This window comes from Uncinocarpus reesii, genomic scaffold (assembly GCF_000003515.1).
Source record: "Uncinocarpus reesii 1704 scaffold_2 genomic scaffold, whole genome shotgun sequence".
NCBI lineage: Eukaryota > Fungi > Ascomycota > Eurotiomycetes > Onygenales > Onygenaceae > Uncinocarpus > Uncinocarpus reesii.
In genome coordinates, this window is record NW_003052499.1 from 2,307,670 (window position 1) to 2,326,908 (window position 19,239).

The following is a 19,239-nucleotide window of genomic DNA, read 5'->3' on the forward strand; positions in this document are numbered from 1 at the left end:
CTGAACACAACCTTAACCTGAGACGCACCTTGTGATCAAGCCGTTCTTCTTCTCTTCTCCTTGCCTTTCTCTTCCGCTCTTTTCACAAGCTGGGATTCTGAGCGCTCCTGTCTTTTCCTACCTGTTGTGGTGTGAGGTCGCTCCTTTTCAGCCCTGTAACTAGTCACCTTGTCGACAGCCACCCTCGATCGTTACTTGGAGCGGTTCCTCGTGTGAACTCGAGACCCCGATGGCGGAACGCATTTTGCTCAACGAATTCAAGAGCTTGTCAAAGGAGAAATGGGTTAATATCGAGGTGGGTTTTGTTTTGGTTCTCTCGTGCAGTCGCTTTCTCCAAAATCTTATCTCGATTTGAGCGGCTCGCAGAGCCTGTGGGATTTCTGCGGCTAGAGACTAACATCCGGCTTTATTCATAGTTGCAAAACGAAGATATTTTCCAATGGAATATTGGGCTAATCGTTTTGAACCCCGACTCTCTTTACTACGGGGGATACTTTAAGGCCCGCATGACTTTTCCGCGCAATTACCCCTATTCGCCACCAAGTGAGTGCACGAGGATAATGGGCCAAGAGTAAAGGCGTTTGGTGCCTTTTTTTTCTCTCGAGGTCGATTAGATTTAGAGGAAAACGATCGTTTTCGGCTAGAAGCTGACCCTGGTTCAAATTCTAGGCTTCAAATTTACTCGGCCCATTTTCCACCCTAACGTCTATAACACCGGCGAGCTCTGCATCTCGATCCTTCACGCTCCCGGCGATGACGAGATGTCCGGCGAATCCGCAGCCGAACGCTGGTCCCCAGCCCAGCGCGTTGAGTCTGTCTTGATCTCTATTTTATCTTTACTTGACGACGCCGAGATCAACTCAGCCGCCAACGTCAGTGCAAGTGTTATGCTCCGAGACGATCCAGAGAAATACAAGGAAAAGGTCAGGAACGAGGTTGAAAAGTCCAAGCTGGATATTCCCAAGGAGTTCGTCATGCCAACTCATGAAACCTCTATCGCGAAGCCCGATAAAAGCGACATCATGGACGAGGACTTTTGGGTTGACAGCGATGATGGTGATGATGACATTTTTGGTGGAAGTGACTCCGATATGATGGAGTATTCGCAAGAAGATAACGATTCTAGCACCGATACCGAGGAGCAGCTCTGAGCAGAGCCGCGTCTTTGGTCCATGCCATTTCCAATCACATGCATCGTTGGGAGCATAGCATTTGCGACGGGGGGGCGATCTTCTCTCAGTATTTGATTTACCTTAGCCAGATGGCGTTTTCATGAGTTCTAGGACTGGGAGTAACCGAGACGGTGCGGAGTATTTAGGTGGCCGGGTCTCTTCGTTCGGGAACAGGGGTTTCAATATCCATCCAAGATATGTATTTCGGAGCCATCTTATTGATACCTTCACTACTGACATAAAGTAATTAAAATCTGATATTACAACCCATTTGCGCAAACACTGATAGGACGTTTTTTTACCCAATGAGTTTTACCGAGTGCTAATGTTATCCTAGCAAAGTTGTGAAGCTTGGAACCCCTTTAATGTTTAGCATGCCCTTCCAGCATCAAACAGATCTAGACGGCCTGATATTGCTTGAAATATCTGGGAATTCCAGTACTGTCCGCAGTGTTTGAATGAACAAATACTGTGTCGCCAACTGGACGTGTGCAGTTATGCATGCTCCCTTGTTACCTAGACGATGCCTGATTGTGCGTGAGCCACGTCACAGTTATATAAAGGGATGACTTTTTTCCCAATTACTGAGATACACGATCAATCCCAACTTAACTCTTGTGATTTGCGCAAACCACATTCCCCAGTCTTCTTTCCTGTTGCTTGCCGCACCCATCAACCAGGCGCCTCACTGTTCTTACTGTTCCTTCCCGGGATCTTGCCTCACCATGGCCAAATACATCCCTCCCGCCCTCCGTCAGAAGCTCGCTGAGTATCCAGGACCAGAAATGATGGAGCGTACTTACCGCCAAGCTGAGATCCATATGCATTTCGGCTATACGGCGGATGGCGAGCCCGAAGCCCTTCTCATTCACGAAGCTGAAGCAAACGATGCAGACGATGAGGAAGACGGGAAAAAGACCGACAAACGGATCCCGAGCAAATTGAGAAACCGCGGAACGCTCAACGCATCAAAGGCGGACCAAGACAAGCTCGCGTACATTATCCTTTTCAGAGGCGCAAACCCTTTCTGGACCTCCAAGAACGAAATCTTCTGCAAGTCAAACCTCGATCTCCTTCCCGACCCAGCTTCGCTCTGCGGAGAGCCAAACACCAGCGACGGAACCTACGCGACTTCGTACCCTGTGTTCATCCAGACAAAGATATCTGGCCAGGTTGGTGGGCATCTCAAGTTCGCCGGCTACTATGGGATCCAGTCGATTCAATACCTTGCACCACGCTCAAAGGAGGTGGCTGAACTGTTGGAGGTGAAATTTGCAAACAGAGACCGTGATCGAGATAAGTGGATGTCAAGCTTTAATGCTCGGTGGGCGGTTGTTACTCTGGGCTTAGATAAGAGTGGTAAAGAACCGCCCGCGATCAAGACGGTCAAGCGCAGCGTGAATGAGATTTTGACGGCATTGAGGTCCAAGGACACAGATGTGGGGGAGGGTAAAGAGGATGCTACTCATTAATTTGGCGGTAATATCAGGCTGATGGCTTGAAAATTCTTGCGGCTGGCTGGGGACGGCGAGTATCCTGGCTATTGTCACTGTTGATATCTGCTCTGCACCAAAGAGATCTACTCCGTACCTAGTTAGTTAGCTATCTAGAATAGGACTAGCGTGGAATCGTTGAATGACATCATGTGATAACCATCCCGCTGCGCCACCAATGATGGGACTTTGAGGCCAAAACTGCTCAAACACCCATCTTCGCATCAATTTGAGAGGAACGTGTTCTGCATTTGCATTTTCACCTTTGAAATTTCTCATCTCCACTACTCTCGGTGTGAGTTTGACTGAAAATGGCCGCCAACACTCGGTACATGCCCGCTCCTCAGCGGGATTCGCTGGAGGAACCGCGATACACCCAAGCCCCTCCATCGTATCAGGAAGCTCCGGATCCCATGATGGGCGTTCCACGAGATGAGGATGATAACGTCCCTGATGACTTCAAGGTAACTGCTCCTAGCTTTGTTGCGCCATGGCCGGAGACGGAATGAGCGAGTTGCTAACCTGTTCCCCGTGTAGTTTGGCGGCTCGGTGGCAGAGGCGACTCTCCCTATTCGAATGCAGTTTATTCGCAAGGTCTACTCTATCCTGTGAGTCGAGAAACCGCTGGATAGCACCATTTGGTCAAAACCTTTGGCGGAACCAGGATTCTAACCAATATTTCCATGTAGTACTGTTCAACTTCTCGTCACCGCCGCCCTTAGCGGAGTATCCTTTTTCAACAATTCCTATCGCCGATGGGTACAAGCGAATTCCTGGATGATGTTCGTCTCCGTGATCGGTGCACTTGTATTCATGCTCCTTACCTACTGGAAACGCAAGAGTTACCCCAGCAATCTCCTTTTCCTGAGCGCGTTTACCCTTCTCGAGGGCTATGCGATCAGCGTGGTCACCTCGTTCTACGACTCGGCCATAGTTATGCAAGCGCTTGTCCTCACCTTGGGCATCTTCCTAGCTTTGACGCTTTTCGCCTGCCAGACCAAATATGACTTCACGAGCTGGATTCCATACCTATTTGGCGCACTCTGGTTCTTGGTCCTGTTTGGATTCATGTCCATGTTCTTCCAGATGGGCAGCAAGATGGAATTGGTTTATGGTGCGATCGGGGCGCTGATCTTCAGTGGATATATCCTTGTCGATACGCAATTGGTTATGCGCCATCACCATGTTGAGGAGGAGATCGCGGCATCCATCTCACTCTACTTGGATGTCATCAACTTGTTCTTGGCCATCCTGAGAATACTAAACAGCCAGAGCAACAACTAAGTCAATGTGGGGAGCCATCCTGAAGCCAAGCTTCACTGCCGTGTATATTTAAACTCTCGAAGCGATTGAGGACATTGAATACTCTTTTGATATTTTTCTTTTCCAGTTCGACCATATCCTCCCAAGTTTCGGTTTTAGTTTTCCGCCGCTGATGATAAAGCGTTACTTTTGTTTATTAACTTGCTTACATTATTGTAATGTATGTTTTATCAAACTGTTTGCCCCAAGATTCCAAGTGGACATATCAATCAAAGACAAATCACCTATCAACTGTGTTCCTTGTTCCTGACAGTCATCATATCTGCCTCGAAACCTTCATATTTTGCGGGGAACATTCACTTCCATGGACTACATATAGTCTTAAAGAATTACTACCAAGGCATTGCACACAGATCGCTAATCTCGGAACGCCAATAAAGTAGGAAAAGAAATCTTGTATATACAACAGTGGAGAATTCAAGTCGGAATTTATAGAGGAAAATAAGAACGTGACAAGTCAATTAGCCCCCCAATTCGAGGGGGGACGGGGAAGAGTAGCCCCCGGATTGGTTACTACCTAATCTCCAGACTCCAAGGAGGAAATTCTCCCATACAAACCTTTGCTTGATGGGGTTTGACGAAATATCTCAATGAGCAAAAGTAGGAGGAATTCTGAGTCGGAATCCAGCGTGTATTTCTCAAATCTAGAGAAAGGGGATTTTTTCCTTTAGTCGGCGTATTATCATTATAGCCGCCATCCCCCGCGAGGTAAACTGCCAGATTTAAAACGATCACGATTTCTTCGTGGCCAAGAAGAACGTATTCGTGACAAGGCAAACGGTCATAACCACGACTCCGTACACTGCCAGCGCCAAGCTGAGTTTACGGAGAAGGCCCCGTTTCCAGTGTCTTCGATTCCGTCGTAAAAGGCCACTAGACGAGAGAAGTCCGCTTCCGCTGAGGAGGCCGCCACCGACATCCTCATCGACAGAATCATCGGAAAAGTCGTCGGCACCGGCTTCGTCGTCCTCTTTCATGATTCGTTGATGAAGGGCCGATTCCGGCGAGGAGATCTTGTAGTAGAATAGACCGGGGAGGATGAAGCTGATGCTAGTACTTCCAGTGCTCCCCACATACGCGAGGACGGCTTCGAGGGAGGAAACCGTCATTGCGACGATATAACTTAAAACGATGATGACGGTTGTAATGGCAGCAAAGCGGGTGTCGCCCATTTCTTCAGGTTGCCTGTTAGGACGGGGCAAAAGTGGGTTACGGTTCGGCGAGACGTTTGACGAGCCACGGGAGGCCTTTGAATTCCATCGCCATTTCAGGACGGCATCAACGGATGCCCGGCAGGGATGGACCTGCAGGGGGTAGGAGAACATGACTAAAACGACAATTGCGGCACGGGCAATGTTTGAAGATAGGGATGGAGCATACATCCCGACGATGTTCCCTTGGATGGCGTCGCCAAAGGATAGGTATCCTGTGATACCCACGAGGATGTAGGTGGACGCGGCAGTGCCGATACTTGCCGCAATCACACTGGTAGTTCGAAAGTGGCTGTTATTCGAGATCTCATTAAGAATAGAAAACATCTATTATGTTGCAAGATTAGCGAGTTGCTCTGTGTGGGAGTGTCGTGGGCGCATTGCCAGCAAAGGGGTGTGGTGGCTTACATTCTGATGGCAGGTATACGCGAAAACGATGACGGGAAAGACGCTCAACGTTGGTATGATGCCCTCCCATTCAATCACCCTGATGGGACTCCTATTTTCCATAGTGTCCCCTTTAATGAAATGTGCAACGACGAGAATAACGAGATATCCAATCGATATTAGGGCAACAACGCTTGTGTATTTCAACGAGTCCAGTCGACGCAGAAAAGAGATGGGAATGATAACCAACCTACAACGAGCACTCTGTTAGCAGCAGTTCCCAATGTTCATCGGGTTTGGGGAAGCATACATAAAAGCCGTAACCCAAAAATGGCGGTCCAAGAGAAAATCGAAGCCTGTATCTCCCGCAAACCCCATCACCACTCCGGGCATGAGATCGCCGATAATAATCAAATAACTGACGCCAACACCGAAGCATTTGATAGCAATGGCCGCATCAAACAGAACCGCTGCATTTGGATACGTGATCTGGGATAAGGCGAAAAAAGACGCGGATCCTCTCTCCAAATATTCAGCACATCTCGCTTGTAGATACAGCCCAAACCCAGCAGCTAATCCAGACCAGAGTATCACAAACACGCCCAGCGTAATTCCCATCCGCGAAATGGCATGAGGCATCGCTAAAACTCCGGCGCCCACGACTATAAAGTGTTAGCTATCGTGTCCGGCAATGGAGCACGTGTGGATTTCCTCAAACTCACTTGTGTTCAGCAGATTGATAACGCTGCTAACCCAGCTGGCCTGTCCGGCGACGCCGACATCTCGTTTTCCTGTATGTCGACTGATGAGAAAATTAGAGACTGAGGCTTTGAGCGTGAGCCGAATTCGAGAGCAAGATAGCATACCGACGGGAACGGGTGCTGTGGACGCTCCCCGCGAAACCTCCGACTGCTGCCTCATTGTCCATGGCCACGAGCTGACTCCTAGACTTGAGATTACCGTCGTTGGCACAAGGAAAAAGCTCCTTTCGTCCTGGGTGAATGATTGACAGGTTGGTGACAACGCCGGTCAAGCCCAAGGCATCCTGGAGAGAGTGCGTTCAAACGGCCGGAGTTGACCGGTGACAGCGATTCAGCGTCGTGTAATGATTGATAGGTTCCTTGGATATTCGCGACACCTCACGGGTGATTCGGTGGTCTCCGTCTTTTCCTTTTGTTTTTTTTTATCCTGCCAGAATTGTGACGCTGGTCTCGGGATCAGATTGATGGTTTGTCAGGGTCGAGTCTGCGCCAATTGAAACCCCTAAAAATAGCGGCCAACGCCAATCTGCGAGGCCCAGGGATCATGAGCTCCAACACGGAGCTTACATACAAATTGGGGAAAATATACGGAGACATCGTGAGACGCGAGCGGGTTCACGGACTGTCGTGGGCGAGAGTACTGTTGCGAGTACTCCTTTGCGCCAACTACTCCAGCCTAACGGCGAAAGTACTCTGTAGGGCCATCCGGACTTGAGCCTGCGGATGAACTGCTGCGATAAGATCTTTTTGGATCGATAAAAAAATGAACGCTTCCGCACAAGAAATTCTCATCAAAAAGCTCGCCAACTCAATTCGCTACGGCTTCGCCCCAACTACCGGACTGGACTAATGCTAGAAAGCCTTCCTCCGCTGCTCTTTGGTCTCCCATCGAGTTCCCTGGCCTTCCCAGCGGCCCGGGGTCATCAAACATGGACACCTTGCGGACTGATTTTGAAACTTCCAGAATCGTGCCGCCTTTGACAGGAATCACCTCATCACCATCCGTCGGCTGCCCCAGAATAGACTCGCTAATATGGTCTTCCTGAATTAGTGCCAACATAACAGTTGCGACCTCTTCCGGCGTCACCCAGCCGTCCTTGCTCTCGTCTACCATGGCCATTTTATCGGCGCTCTCAGTCCACAAAGGCGTTTTGATATACCCCGGCGCAACCGCTGTGACTCGGATTCCAATCTTATCTAGTTTTGCGAGTGACCGCACAAAGCCGCTGAGAGCATGTTTGGCTGCGACATAGAGGGGCGTGCTCAACGATGCTACTTGGCCCGCGATACTTGAAATGTGAATGATGGATTTGGGCGTTTTGGAATTTGCAAATTTCGCAATCGCTAGCTGCGTTGTGCGGATCGGGTGGATCAGGTTGATATCAAGTTGGGCATACCTGGACCCGGTAGGAGAATCACGGCTTTCATTCGAACCCGGAGGATACCAGAAGCTTGAGGAACGCTTGATTGGCAGACAGATAAGACAGGGCAACCGCGCGGGATCGAGTCTTCAATAGCTTACGCACTGGCTCATAAACACCTGCTCCAGGGCAAACGATATCTATCTCCCCAAATTGTCCTGCTGCGACTTCGAAGAGTTTCTCCAACTGGACCCAGTCGGTGACGTCGGTTGGTTGGAATATGGCTCTAGGATCCGACGTTGAATACTTTTCCACAAGCGCCTTTGCCTCTGGTCGCAGGGCTAGATCTGCCAGCACGCAGTTGCATCCATGTTCAAGTAACAGCTTGGCAAAACAGAAGTTGATACCTTCTCCAACTGTTAACTTTGCCATGCCATATCGAGCCCTGAAAATGGCTTGAGTCTTACCTGAACCAGCGCCCGTCACAATCGCGGTTTTCCCCTTTACTGACTGCGCCATAGACAACAAGTATTCGATAAACAGTTTCGAATAAACACCTCTACGGTTCCTAGTGGCATGAAGCCGTGATATTCAGTGAAGCAGAAGCCGAGGCGGAGATCGAAAGCGGGCGGGGTTTGTTTGTTCAGGAAGGTCAGCCGAGTTGGCCAACACACTTTTGTCAACAATGCCGAACCGTCGATTTCGGCTTCTGCGGCTGCTCGATTTCCTGTTATCTGATGATCAGAACCTTGAAGCCTGGAATATCTTTGGCCAAATGTCTCCCTTTGTCCGAAGAGCAAGCATTGTGTCTTCGGACTCAGCTCAGGTAGGCCTAAGTCGTCTAAGCTGAACAGGACATTCGATCTTCTTTCTCTAAACCATGGCAATGCCGCGAATCTCTCGCTTGTTACCTCTTCGCAATGCATCCACTGTGCCTCAAGCTACAAAGTTTTCTGGGGATATATCTTCTGTTTTCCCCAGTCTGAGACCGGATTATAGGCCAGAAGCCCTTCCTGTTCGCTTCCAAGAGCTCAAGGAGCACCTCTTCCAGCGAAACCCTGACTCGCTGGTGCGGAGCTGGAATCGTCTCCTTTCAAGCCTCAAAGCTGAGGTCAACGAGATCCATGCCAGTGGAAACCAGGTAAGGTTTCAAAACTACCAGGGGCAGCGGCGAGCAGGGTTGAGAGTTCCACCTAGGCTATTCCTTCACTGGACTTCAATGAAGTGAGGGCTGGGAACGTTTCGATTCAAGATCTATCAGAAATTCGACGACGCGGAACTGTGATTATCCGGAACGTATTACCAAAACATCTCGCACTTCAACTCAAGCAGCAGGCAAGAGATTATATATCAGCGAATAGGACCAGGGTAAAGGCGTTTCCGCCGGATTCTCCCACTGTTTATGAACTATACTGGTCTCCATCGCAAGTGGCAGCTCGTTCTCACCCGAACATACTTGAAACACAGCGCTTTCTGCAGGGAATATGGCATTCTTCGGATCCATCTACTCCGGTTTCCATGAGGTATCCTCTGGCCTATGCTGACAGGTTCCGAATACGAGAACCTGGGGATTCAAAATTTTCTCTTGGGCCGCATGCTGATGGGGGCTCATTGGAACGCTGGGAGGATCCTGAATACTCCAAAGTCTACAGTAAAATTCTGGAGGGCTCGTGGGAGGAATACGATGCGTTTGATGCGAAGCATCGTGTTACGGCAAATATGAACTTGTATAACGGGTCCGGTGCCTGCTCGATGGTAAGATTTTTCCAAGGCTGGCTTTCAATGTCAGATACCGGCCCAGGGGAAGGTACCCTCAAGGTTTGCCCAATGCTTCAGCACAGCACAGCATATACGATCCTCCGTCCATTCTTTACTGATTCTTTGAGACCGTCCAATGATTCCACTTTTCCCGGCGCCGTTCCGGGCGCATGCCAGGAATATTCTGAGCAAAGCCACCCTCACCTAGAGCTCTCTACCTCCATGGTTCCTGTGCCACCAGTACATCCAGGGGACTATGTGGGATGGCATTGCGACAGCCTTCACTCCGTCGAGAAGGAACATCGTGGACAAGGAGACTCTAGTGTTCTTTACATACCTGCTGTCCCTCTTTGCGAATCAAATGCGGAATACCTCAGAAAACAAAGAGCTGCGGCACTTGCCTATTCCCCTCCCTGGGATTTCCCCAACGCTGGGGGTCTGGGCGAATTTGGCTTCAACGGCGTCGTCGATTGGCCTGCTCTGACCGATGAGGGACTTCAGGCCATGGGCATGGGCTCAAAGGGTTGGGCAGTTGAGGATGGTATGAGCCAGGGTGACATTGAAGCGATCGGAGTTGGAAACAAAATTTGTTTCAGGCAGGAGTAGGTGCAGTTCGTACGCTTCGGCATGTTTCTTACCGCAACTATATATGGTTTAGGGATTGGAGATCGGCGCTGGTAGTCTGCTTTCATTGATGGTTGTATGTTAACTATATAATAATAATGCGCGTTGATATCTGAGCCATGAGCTGATTATTGTTTATTTCTGGTAAAGCATTGTGCTAGTGGTGTGTGTATCGAGGGTGTCTCTTCGTTCATCCATTTGTTGTGATTCGAGTAGTCTTTGACTTGTCCGCTTGGCCATGTTTCACGCTTGATTGTTAAGGCATATTTAACTAACATGTAAGGATTGGTAGGTTTCGGGTCAAATCCAAAAAAAAATGTCATTCAATTGACTAGTTAAGGTATCATTGCAGAGGGTGACATGGCAAGATTCAACCTCACCCAAGGAAAATATAGAAAGGATGATGACTATATACAGGTTCTCATAAGTGAAGGACAGGAAAGGGAGAGTAGTATGTTACCGCTGAAAATAATGACCGCTATCAACGTCGAGAGGCAGCTGCAAACCCGTCAATATAAAACAGCATCATAGGAGTGGGACACAAGGGACTTACCGGCCGCGAAGAGGGCATAGTTATCAGCATTGCTGAGAGCTTGTTGGGAGTTGAGTCTGACGCACTGGGCGTAACCATATGCGTGGTCCACAGTACCAGGTCTGAAGATACTGGGAGCATGGGCAAACTCATGGACCACAACATATCCCATGTCAGGTGCAAAGCCCTGGTTCACGACGGCAGGAAGCCGCCAGTAAGGAGGGCAGTTGACAACAGCACTTCTTGCCGGGATTGTGTAGGCGATGATGCCTTGTTGACAGGCGCGGTAGACATCCTGGCAATGGTAGGTGGTTCTTCCACCTGAAGGCGATCTGCACTCCTGGGCAATAGCGCTGAAGCGCGCCGCAACGTTCTGACGAACTTGAGGGGAGGTGGTTTTGAAAAACTCCTGGAACCTGTTACCAGCTTGGGCTGCTTGAGCAGCCCGGCTGGCATAACCGGCGGCAGTCTGCAGTGCTCTAGCCAAGGCATTGTAGTAGTTTCCAGTGCAAGTATTGCGATCGATTCGGGTCCGCTTGTCAAGTGTTGCTTCTGGGAGCGCACTTTGGACTTGGGCAGCCTCCGCGCCGTCGACATCGACTGTCATCTCGTCGGTTGAGAAGCTCACGGCACTGGTGACTTTAATTCCTGGACCGGCTACAATTGGGATCACGCCACTGGCAAAGATCTTGTAAGAACCGCCAGCGGAAAGGTCAGACGTCTCCGCAATATCGAACTCAGCTTCAACACTCTCGCCTGGGGCTAGTGGAATAAACGCCTCTTGGGGAAGATCGTCGATATTGTAGTAGCGGTGGATGCCGTTGAACGGGACCAATGAGCCTAGGAATTAGGTTATATTAGGCTGACAGTCAAGAGATAATATGTGTCTGTAGGCCGTACCATCCTTCGCTATTCTCACTTTTTGAGTCGGAGCGTCGTCGAAGAAGGTGTTAAACTTCAAAAATGAGAGGTCATGGTCTGCAGTGTTGGTGAGGACTGCCTTCATACGGGTGTTTCCGACGGAAGTGAGTTTGACTTCAAGCCCTGAATCCGTTGTGGGCAAATCATTAAGGGGAAAGGCCAGCGCCTGGCTAGCCAATGCCAGAACGGAAAGGAAAGAGGAAGAGAAACGCATTTTCACTATAGAGCAAACTGTTCTTAAGTAGATATTTGGGAACGAGGCAGTCAGTCAAAGTTAGTCCTCCAAGGGGGAAAGCAATCGCTTTTATATGGATCCGGCCAGACTGCATCGTTCTTCAAAATATTTACGCGGGGGCCTTGAACGAACAACCGCATCCATCGACGCATGGTCTTCGTAGGCACATCGGCATTGTAGCTCAAGAATAGCTTGTCACCGGAGATGGGACCGGTAATATCCGGTGTAGGAATCCACTGTCGTTCTGCATGTCCATCCCAACATGCCCCTTCCTTGCGAGTATTCCGTGCATGGATAGTTGTTATCAGGAAGATATCGGTATTTGCGACCATGAACGAACATGGCTATCAATGGGAATATCCGTCCGGTTCCTCAATCCTATGATGTGACAAACGGCACATGATAATGGTAGCAATCCCTGGATTTCTCCCGGGGATGAAGGGAGGCTTCAGGCGCCTTTCTGCTTGCCATGAATTCCGTCAGCCGGTTGGCCGCAAACAAAGTCACCGACATTGGGATGATGGAGTCCTTGACCAAGCACAGTCCAGCTCCACCAATTCTGAGAATTGCAAAGGGACTGTCCAGGGTTAACCCTCGAACAAAGGGGAACATGGCGCCTTAAGCTTTTCCCCAGATATTGGCCGACACTTGCATAATGTTGCCGACTTGTGGCGGAAGGTCCATCAATTGGTGAAGGATGTGATTATTGTCAAGGGGCGAAACGGCCCCGTTGATTAATCCTTGCTTCGAGTGGTGAGATGGAATACCACCTTTCTAAATGGGGTCTCCTGAAGGCTGATCTCGCAACCACGGGGTGTGTGCTAGATACTTGGCCCAAACCAAAACGAATCCTCGGCAAGCCGAGGTGGCGGGACACGGATGTGTTTAGCCAGGTCGGCTTGCCATTTGCTGGATGATCAAGACCGGAATCACATCGAGAACGCTTCCTGGCGCAGGGTTCGCAAAATGCGATCTGCACTCACGGAGAAAGGTGGTTGAGGAGTTGTTGTTCGGATGCCGCGAACGGTTGACGAGCGCACCGGTGACTAATCGCTGTCACGTGCAGCCCAGGCCTCAACCTCCCGGACGAGCTGCAACTTCGCGATTCACGTCAAGGTGTGATCCTTCAGCATCCTCGACCCTCAAATGACCGTCACAAGGAGGGGGTGAATAATGCGGCTTCAAGTAGCCTCCCTGTTCTTGGCATCTGTGGTCCGGCTGGCATGCGCGGTAATTGCAGATGAGGCCTACCAGATTGACTACCACCATGCTCTTCTAGGCACTCCCCAAGCTCACACTACCTTTTTCCACAGACCAAGCTCCTCATCCGGTGCGTCCCTCCTTTATTCGCTTTCCGAAAAATCAATTCTTGGGGCAGTGAACCCTAAAGATGGATCGATTGTATGGCGGCAGAATCTGACCGAATACTCCGCGGGAGCTGGCCTACTTCGGGCTGTAGACGGAGAGGATGCGGTTATCAGTGCTTTGGGAAGCGATGTTTCGGCATGGGGCGCATCGGATGGGAAGCTTTTATGGACTAAACGGTTTAACGATGACGCTTCAGTTACTAGCTTAGAGCTCACCAAATCCCATGGTGCAGACCTGCAAGCTGTGCGGGATCCCCATTGTGTTATTTGGGGATCAAACCCGCGTTGTGAGAAGGTTGGACGGTACATCTGGAGATGTAAAATGGGAATACAAAGATAACAGGTAAGTTTCTAATCCTTTTCGACAACCTTCACTACCATTTGCTGATGTTTGACGTAGCGACAACCTCCCTTTCCGGGTATCTATCACCTCAACAGCAGTGTATTACGTTTCCTTACAGCCTGCCTCTCGAAAAGGCTACAAAATAAGTGTTGTGGAATTAGATATACAACTTGGACGTGTGACTAATCAGTACACCCTCCATTCCGAAAACGAGCTTGCTTCCCCCAACCCGACAATATTTGTGAGCAGTAATGCAGCCTCTTCGTTTATCGCCTGGTTGGATCAAGAATTCAAAATCTTAAAAGTCAATCTACTTGGATCTAAGTCCATCCACACTTTCGACGTTGAAAATCACAGCGGGGAAACTGTGCAGGATGTCAAGATCCATACTTCACACTCTGTGCCACATTTCGTTGTCTATTACAACACTGCGACAAAATCTTGGGCCGATGTGTTTCATAGCAACGTTAAGTCTGGATGGGTTTCCAAGGCTTTCCAACTCCCTGTTCTTGATTCGAAATCTGCATCTGCGTCGAATACCGCGAATAACCAACTATACTTTGCTCGTATAACGAGATCTACTGTCGATTTATTTTCGTCGACTGCGGAGAATATTCTTGGAACATGGAAGATAAAAGGCAACTCCGGGGAGCTAGAACATGCGGTATTGGAAGTCGTTGCTAGAGGGTCTGGTTTCGCTCTTCGTTTTGCCCAAGTTGATGACAGTGGAGACTGGGCTCTGATTCGCAACGGTGAGCTCGAATGGCGTAGACCTGAATCATTGTCCGATGCAATCGTCGCTGCTTGGGCGGAGGTAAACGGTGGTGAAGCCCTAGCGCATGAATTGGAGTTTGAGGGCCATCAGGATGCGTTGTCAGCCTACATCCACCGTGTCAAACGACACGCCAAAGCGCTGCAAGACAACTTGTTCCCGTGGCTTCAGGAACTTCCCACTAAAGCCTTATCGAGCTTTTCGGCAAGCGACGGCACCGAATTGACCCAGTTTGGATTTGGAAAGCTAGTGGTTGTTGCTACTCGCAAAGGTCGCATTCTGGCTCTAGACAGTGCCCGTCAAGGTGCTGTACTATGGAATGTCAAGGCTGCTGAGGGTGCTGGAACATGGGGAGCAAATGCCATATCCGCCCACCAAAACGTTGCTACCATCTTCGTAAAGGATGGAAGCACGGTCAAAGTGAACATCACATCAGGCGATATCATCGAAAGGTCCCAGCCGACGGAAAAATATTCGTCCATGGCTTTCATTTCAGATGCCGCATCGCCGATCCCAGTTCCAATCGACGCCGACGGAACTCCACTGAATTCGCATTTGCGAATTGAAGGCGATAAGTTTCTCGTGACACTCAGTAAGGACGGAAAGCTCATGTCTTGGAACACCGCCAGTCTCGAAGCCCCCGCATGGGAGTTTGTTCCGCCAAAGAACCAAAAAATCATCCACGCGACTGCGAGGCCGACGCACGATCCTGTTGCATCGATCGGCAAAGTCTTGGGAGACCGATCCGTTCTGTACAAATATCTAAACCCTAACATCGCGTTGGTATCAGCAGTTGCTGGTTCCACTCTTACCCTGTATCTGCTGGACGGTACTTCCGGCCGTATATTGCATACAGCAACCCAAGGCGGCGTTGATATTACCCAGCCAATAGCTTCTGTTATTTCTGAAAATTGGTTTGCATATTCTTTCTGGGGGGACGTAACAGATACATCCGATGCTAAAGGCTACCGCCTTGTTATATCCGAACTGTACGAGTCGCCGATTCCGAACGATCGTGGTTTATTGGGGAATGCAGCCAACTACTCGAATATTCACAGTAGCATTGGTCTTCCTCGACCTCATGTCATTTCACAAGCTTATATGATCCCGGAGGCCATCTCCAACATGGCAGTCACCGAAACCCGCCAGGGAATCACGATCAGGCAATTGCTCTGTACCCTTCCCGACTCCAATGCTATTGTCGGCATACCACGTTTTGTGCTTGATCCACGCCGCCCCGTTAACCGTGACCCCACCTCCCAAGAAGTCGAGGAGGGTCTGGCGAGATATACTCCTTTCCTCGGTTTTGATCCTCAATGGTATCTTAACCACGCTCGCGAAGTTATGGGCATTAATCGTATTGAATCTAGTCCAACATTGTTAGAAAGTTCGACCCTAATTTTTGCGTACGGATTTGATGTTTTTGGCACGAGATTGGCCCCGAGTCAACCCTTTGACCTCTTGGGTAAAGGATTCTCGAGAATTCAGCTACTTCTTACTGTCGTCGCGTTGGCAGTCGGGGTGGCTATATTGGGACCTATGGTGAGTTACCTGCCCCTTGATCAGTTAAGATTCCCATTGGAGCGGATTACTGACTGAGTATATCCATATAGGTTCGGAGGAAGCAAGTAAATTTACAGTGGAAGGCATAGGAGCTCGGCTCGAACAATTGAATGTCTATTTTGCCGTTTTGCACTTATGTATGTACGAATATAATTCTCAAATTATAGAATTTCATTTAAAAAGACTTTGAATCATTTATCTCAGATGACGCTCCTAGAGCAGGCTAAAGAAATTCAATCTGAAAGACATGGATATTAAAACGACCTTTAAGCGCTTGCGCTGAGCGGAACTTGAAATGCAGGCTGAAATTAGAAAGAAAACCCCGTGCCATCCCTTCACCGTCAATTGTACAATATTATTTAGATCCCAGTGTTAGAAAGGAGATACCTCATGCTTGAGTAGCAAATTCAACCTCACGGGGCCAAGACAAAACGGGACAGGCGTGAGTATCGAATTAAAAGGGAAATGGTAGCTTAGTGCCATCTGAACTTGGCCGCCTCGGCAGCGGCCGCCTGCGAAAACGCCATCCACGACTCTGGTTTGGAGAATGTGCTGCTAATTTTGATCCCTGAGAACTTGCATTCGCTTCCCATGGCGGGAAATCCACTGACGCCAGTGAAACGGAGTGCTTCTTCGGTCTCCGAGAAATCAAGATGGCCCTCGTTGCGTCCGGAGAAGATTTCGTCCTCCCTAGTTTCACGACCCCGCCAGAGAAGATAAAGGCGTTTGCACTGGGTGGAAGAAGTTTTGAGTTTTTTATTTGCGGGAAGCTCGTCATCAACTTCGTCGTTGCCAGCGGGAGCGTTAGGACGTATTGGTTTTTCCCCCTTGGACATCTTTATATATAGGTTCTCTAGCGATTGTTTATCTGCTGCCAGCAGCATCGTACCCTCTAGGATTCCCAAATTAAAACCAGCAACAAACCCATAGCCTTTTGATTCCCCAGGCTCTGTAATGGTCATTTGCATGCTACTAGCAACATCGGGCCAGTCCTGCTCCATGGCCACGCACTGGAGCTCGTAAGTTCCAATAATCCCTGCCAGAGTGTCATCACCCTTAGAGCCGCCCTTTGCAGAATCTTTCCTGGTTGAGCCATTCACTGAACCCGATGGTGTGGCAGAGGGAAACTTCCTAGGCCTTCCGCGGCCCACCTTTGTTGCCGGTTTCGCCTGCTTTGATGTTGCTTCCGCAGTCGCAATGGCGCTGTCACTCTTTCTTGGCCTTCCAGGTCCCCGTTTCGTGGCCACAGTGGTATCCGCATCCGCAACGACGGGAGCTGCTTTTGCCGGCTTCGCCGCACTTTTAGGCGGTCTTCCGCGCTTCTTTGGTGCCAGGGCAGGTTCCTCGTGAGCGGCAGTATTCTCAGACTTCTTTGGCGTATCATCATTCGTATCCTGTGGCTTCGGAAGAGGTGTAGCTGTCGCAGTGATAGAGGACTTTCGTGGTCGACCTCTTCTTCTGGGCTGGCCGGTAGAATCTAGAACGACGGGTTTGGGTTTCGCTGGACTACCCTCCTTTCGCGGACGGCCACGTTTACGTTTCAAGGTCGCACCGGGTTCTTCTGCCATAGCTGCTAGTTAAGAGCGATAGCTATGTATCAGTCTTGGAGGGAGCCTTTGATGATTGTTGTTGCACTGCTGATTGTTCTAGGGAGTAATTGAAAGCGATGGATGGCAATGACAGGCCAATGCTGCGATGGCTGGCTTGGAGGTGATTAGTTAGTTACTTATAGGAGAGAGTTGCTTTTTATGCGCGCGCGTGTTTCTGCCAGTGTTTGTCAAAGAAGCTCGCCTTCACCGCCTTCCATTTTCGGAGAGCTTGCGGCAGCCACATCTGATAACAACAGTGTGGCTGGTGTTTTATCTGATCAACAGCAACAACAGGAGGATAAATGTGCACCACCTGCTGCTATAAGCTGACTCTCCTCTTCAACCCAATCGATCTCGGTTTTCTGAATCGTTTGCCGTTACAGTACTTGTACCCGTTGGCTGCTATCCCTCTCTTTCCAGAGTGGCGTCAATGCTGCTGCCTCATTGATATCCATGGAAACCAGAACTCGTCAAGGTACAGACTCATTGAGTCACATGCGCCCCTTCTATAATTTCCTCAAGATTCTGAGAGGAAACAGTCAGAATTCGCAAAATGAGTTAGGGACTCACCATGATTTCCGTTTGAGAGGATAACTCGACCGTCTGTTAGCCTTTTCTTGAGAACAGGTGCATAAGCAATACCTCTACAAAGATGCAATGAAGTTCGCTCAGCCTGAAGTCGACATCAGACTTTCCAATGCAATACATTTACTCATTGTGAATCGTCTAAATTTAGGCAGATACCATATCTACACTAAGGATTTCCAAGGCTATGACCTGGATAGTGGACACACATTTATGCCTCGAGCCCAGCTTCAGTACGGAGTACCACGGCTTCTTTTACTTGAAGGCACATACGTCATGACAAAGTTACCTTGTCATGAGGACTCAATGATGACAACAGTTCTATGAGTCTCTAGGCAGGCACTAAAAGTGAGAAAGAAAACAGAAAAGCCAGCCTAAGCTGAGCATCACTTTGTTCCTACATCATCACTACTGAAAAGCTCAGATGCCCTTGGCAAAAAGATCACTTGTCTTGTCATGAGGACTCAATGATGACAATAGCTCTGAGAGTCTCTGGCAGGGACTAAAAGTGAGAAAGAAAAAAAGAGTCAGCCTAAGCTGAGCATCACTTTATCCCTACATCATCATTGCTGAAAAGCTCAGATGCCCTTGTGGAAAAGATCACTTGTCTTGTCATGAGGACTCAATGATGATATGAGTTCTGAGAGTCCTTATGGTGGCTGTTTGACCCAACCTTCCATCGGAGTCAGTGCAGCACAATGCTGGGACTTTTGGCAGATAAATTCTGAGCTGTATGGATTGAAGAGGTCATGACTAGTAAGTCGTCGCATACAAGTCTAGCGGACACGGGTGGCACGGCTGGGAGGAGCTGCAATTCAGATGGGTGACTAGTATGATAGGGAAATGCTACAGATCTCGCTATTTATGTCCCTCCCCTAGAGGTGCTATTGCCCTTATAGAACTAGCAGGGGCGGCTCACGCGGTGAAATATTAGCCATAAGGGCAAGCAGGATTCTCAGAATGGAAAGGCATACAGGCTAAGCTTCCCCAATCCGCCAGCAAGGCAGGGCAGATTGACTAACTCAGGAAGCATCACCTTGATACATCTCAATATTCGGCCAGAATGACCGCTAGACGCAACCTTCCCTTCCGCTTACAACTTGTTGAATGGGCAGGAAGAAAGCCAATCGTCGGTAGTAAGGATGCCGCTTTCCCATGTATTCTGGAAGGACAGCACTGATAACTTCTCTTCACAGCGTGATAGAGGCAGCAACATTATCCTCGCGCCTTCAAATACCTTGC

General features: G+C 49.3%; 8 protein-coding genes across 8 annotated transcripts; 4 read left to right on the forward strand and 4 right to left on the reverse strand.

The window, feature by feature from the left end:
- Window positions 1–229: 229 nt before the first annotated feature.
- On the forward strand, window positions 230–1,151 carry UREG_03756 (uncharacterized protein; the record flags this gene model as incomplete). The annotated part of the gene is made up of 3 exons (XM_002544193.1): window positions 230–295; window positions 417–543; window positions 670–1,151. The coding sequence occupies 3 exons, from the start codon at window positions 230–232 to the stop codon at window positions 1,149–1,151; spliced, it is 675 nt and encodes a 224-aa protein (XP_002544239.1).
- A 746-nt stretch (window positions 1,152–1,897) lies between these two features.
- UREG_03757 (uncharacterized protein) lies at window positions 1,898–3,949 on the forward strand (the record flags this gene model as incomplete). The annotated part of the gene is made up of 4 exons (XM_002544194.1): window positions 1,898–2,611; window positions 3,013–3,129; window positions 3,203–3,273; window positions 3,355–3,949. The coding sequence occupies 4 exons, from the start codon at window positions 1,898–1,900 to the stop codon at window positions 3,947–3,949; spliced, it is 1,497 nt and encodes a 498-aa protein (XP_002544240.1).
- Window positions 3,950–4,719: 770 nt separating this feature from the next.
- Window positions 4,720–6,507, reverse strand: UREG_03758 (uncharacterized protein; the record flags this gene model as incomplete). Its single annotated transcript, XM_002544195.1, has 4 exons — window positions 4,720–5,526; window positions 5,608–5,836; window positions 5,897–6,248; window positions 6,309–6,507. 4 exons carry the CDS (start codon window positions 6,505–6,507, stop codon window positions 4,720–4,722), a joined length of 1,587 nt encoding a protein of 528 aa, XP_002544241.1.
- Window positions 6,508–7,155: 648 nt separating this feature from the next.
- On the reverse strand, window positions 7,156–8,140 carry UREG_03759 (uncharacterized protein; the record flags this gene model as incomplete). The annotated part of the gene is made up of 2 exons (XM_002544196.1): window positions 7,156–7,809; window positions 7,874–8,140. The coding sequence occupies 2 exons, from the start codon at window positions 8,138–8,140 to the stop codon at window positions 7,156–7,158; spliced, it is 921 nt and encodes a 306-aa protein (XP_002544242.1).
- A 448-nt stretch (window positions 8,141–8,588) lies between these two features.
- Window positions 8,589–10,072, forward strand: UREG_03760 (uncharacterized protein; the record flags this gene model as incomplete). The annotated part of the gene is made up of 2 exons (XM_002544197.1): window positions 8,589–8,849; window positions 8,906–10,072. The coding sequence occupies 2 exons, from the start codon at window positions 8,589–8,591 to the stop codon at window positions 10,070–10,072; spliced, it is 1,428 nt and encodes a 475-aa protein (XP_002544243.1).
- Window positions 10,073–10,571: 499 nt separating this feature from the next.
- UREG_03761 (uncharacterized protein) lies at window positions 10,572–11,757 on the reverse strand (the record flags this gene model as incomplete). Its single annotated transcript, XM_002544198.1, has 3 exons — window positions 10,572–10,588; window positions 10,644–11,462; window positions 11,523–11,757. The coding sequence occupies 3 exons, from the start codon at window positions 11,755–11,757 to the stop codon at window positions 10,572–10,574; spliced, it is 1,071 nt and encodes a 356-aa protein (XP_002544244.1).
- A 1,194-nt stretch (window positions 11,758–12,951) lies between these two features.
- Window positions 12,952–15,912, forward strand: UREG_03762 (uncharacterized protein; the record flags this gene model as incomplete). The annotated part of the gene is made up of 3 exons (XM_002544199.1): window positions 12,952–13,448; window positions 13,546–15,802; window positions 15,874–15,912. 3 exons carry the CDS (start codon window positions 12,952–12,954, stop codon window positions 15,910–15,912), a joined length of 2,793 nt encoding a protein of 930 aa, XP_002544245.1.
- A 775-nt stretch (window positions 15,913–16,687) lies between these two features.
- Window positions 16,688–17,391, reverse strand: UREG_03763 (uncharacterized protein; the record flags this gene model as incomplete). Its single annotated transcript, XM_002544200.1, has 2 exons — window positions 16,688–16,715; window positions 16,835–17,391. 2 exons carry the CDS (start codon window positions 17,389–17,391, stop codon window positions 16,688–16,690), a joined length of 585 nt encoding a protein of 194 aa, XP_002544246.1.
- Between the last annotated feature and the right edge of the window lie 1,848 nt (window positions 17,392–19,239).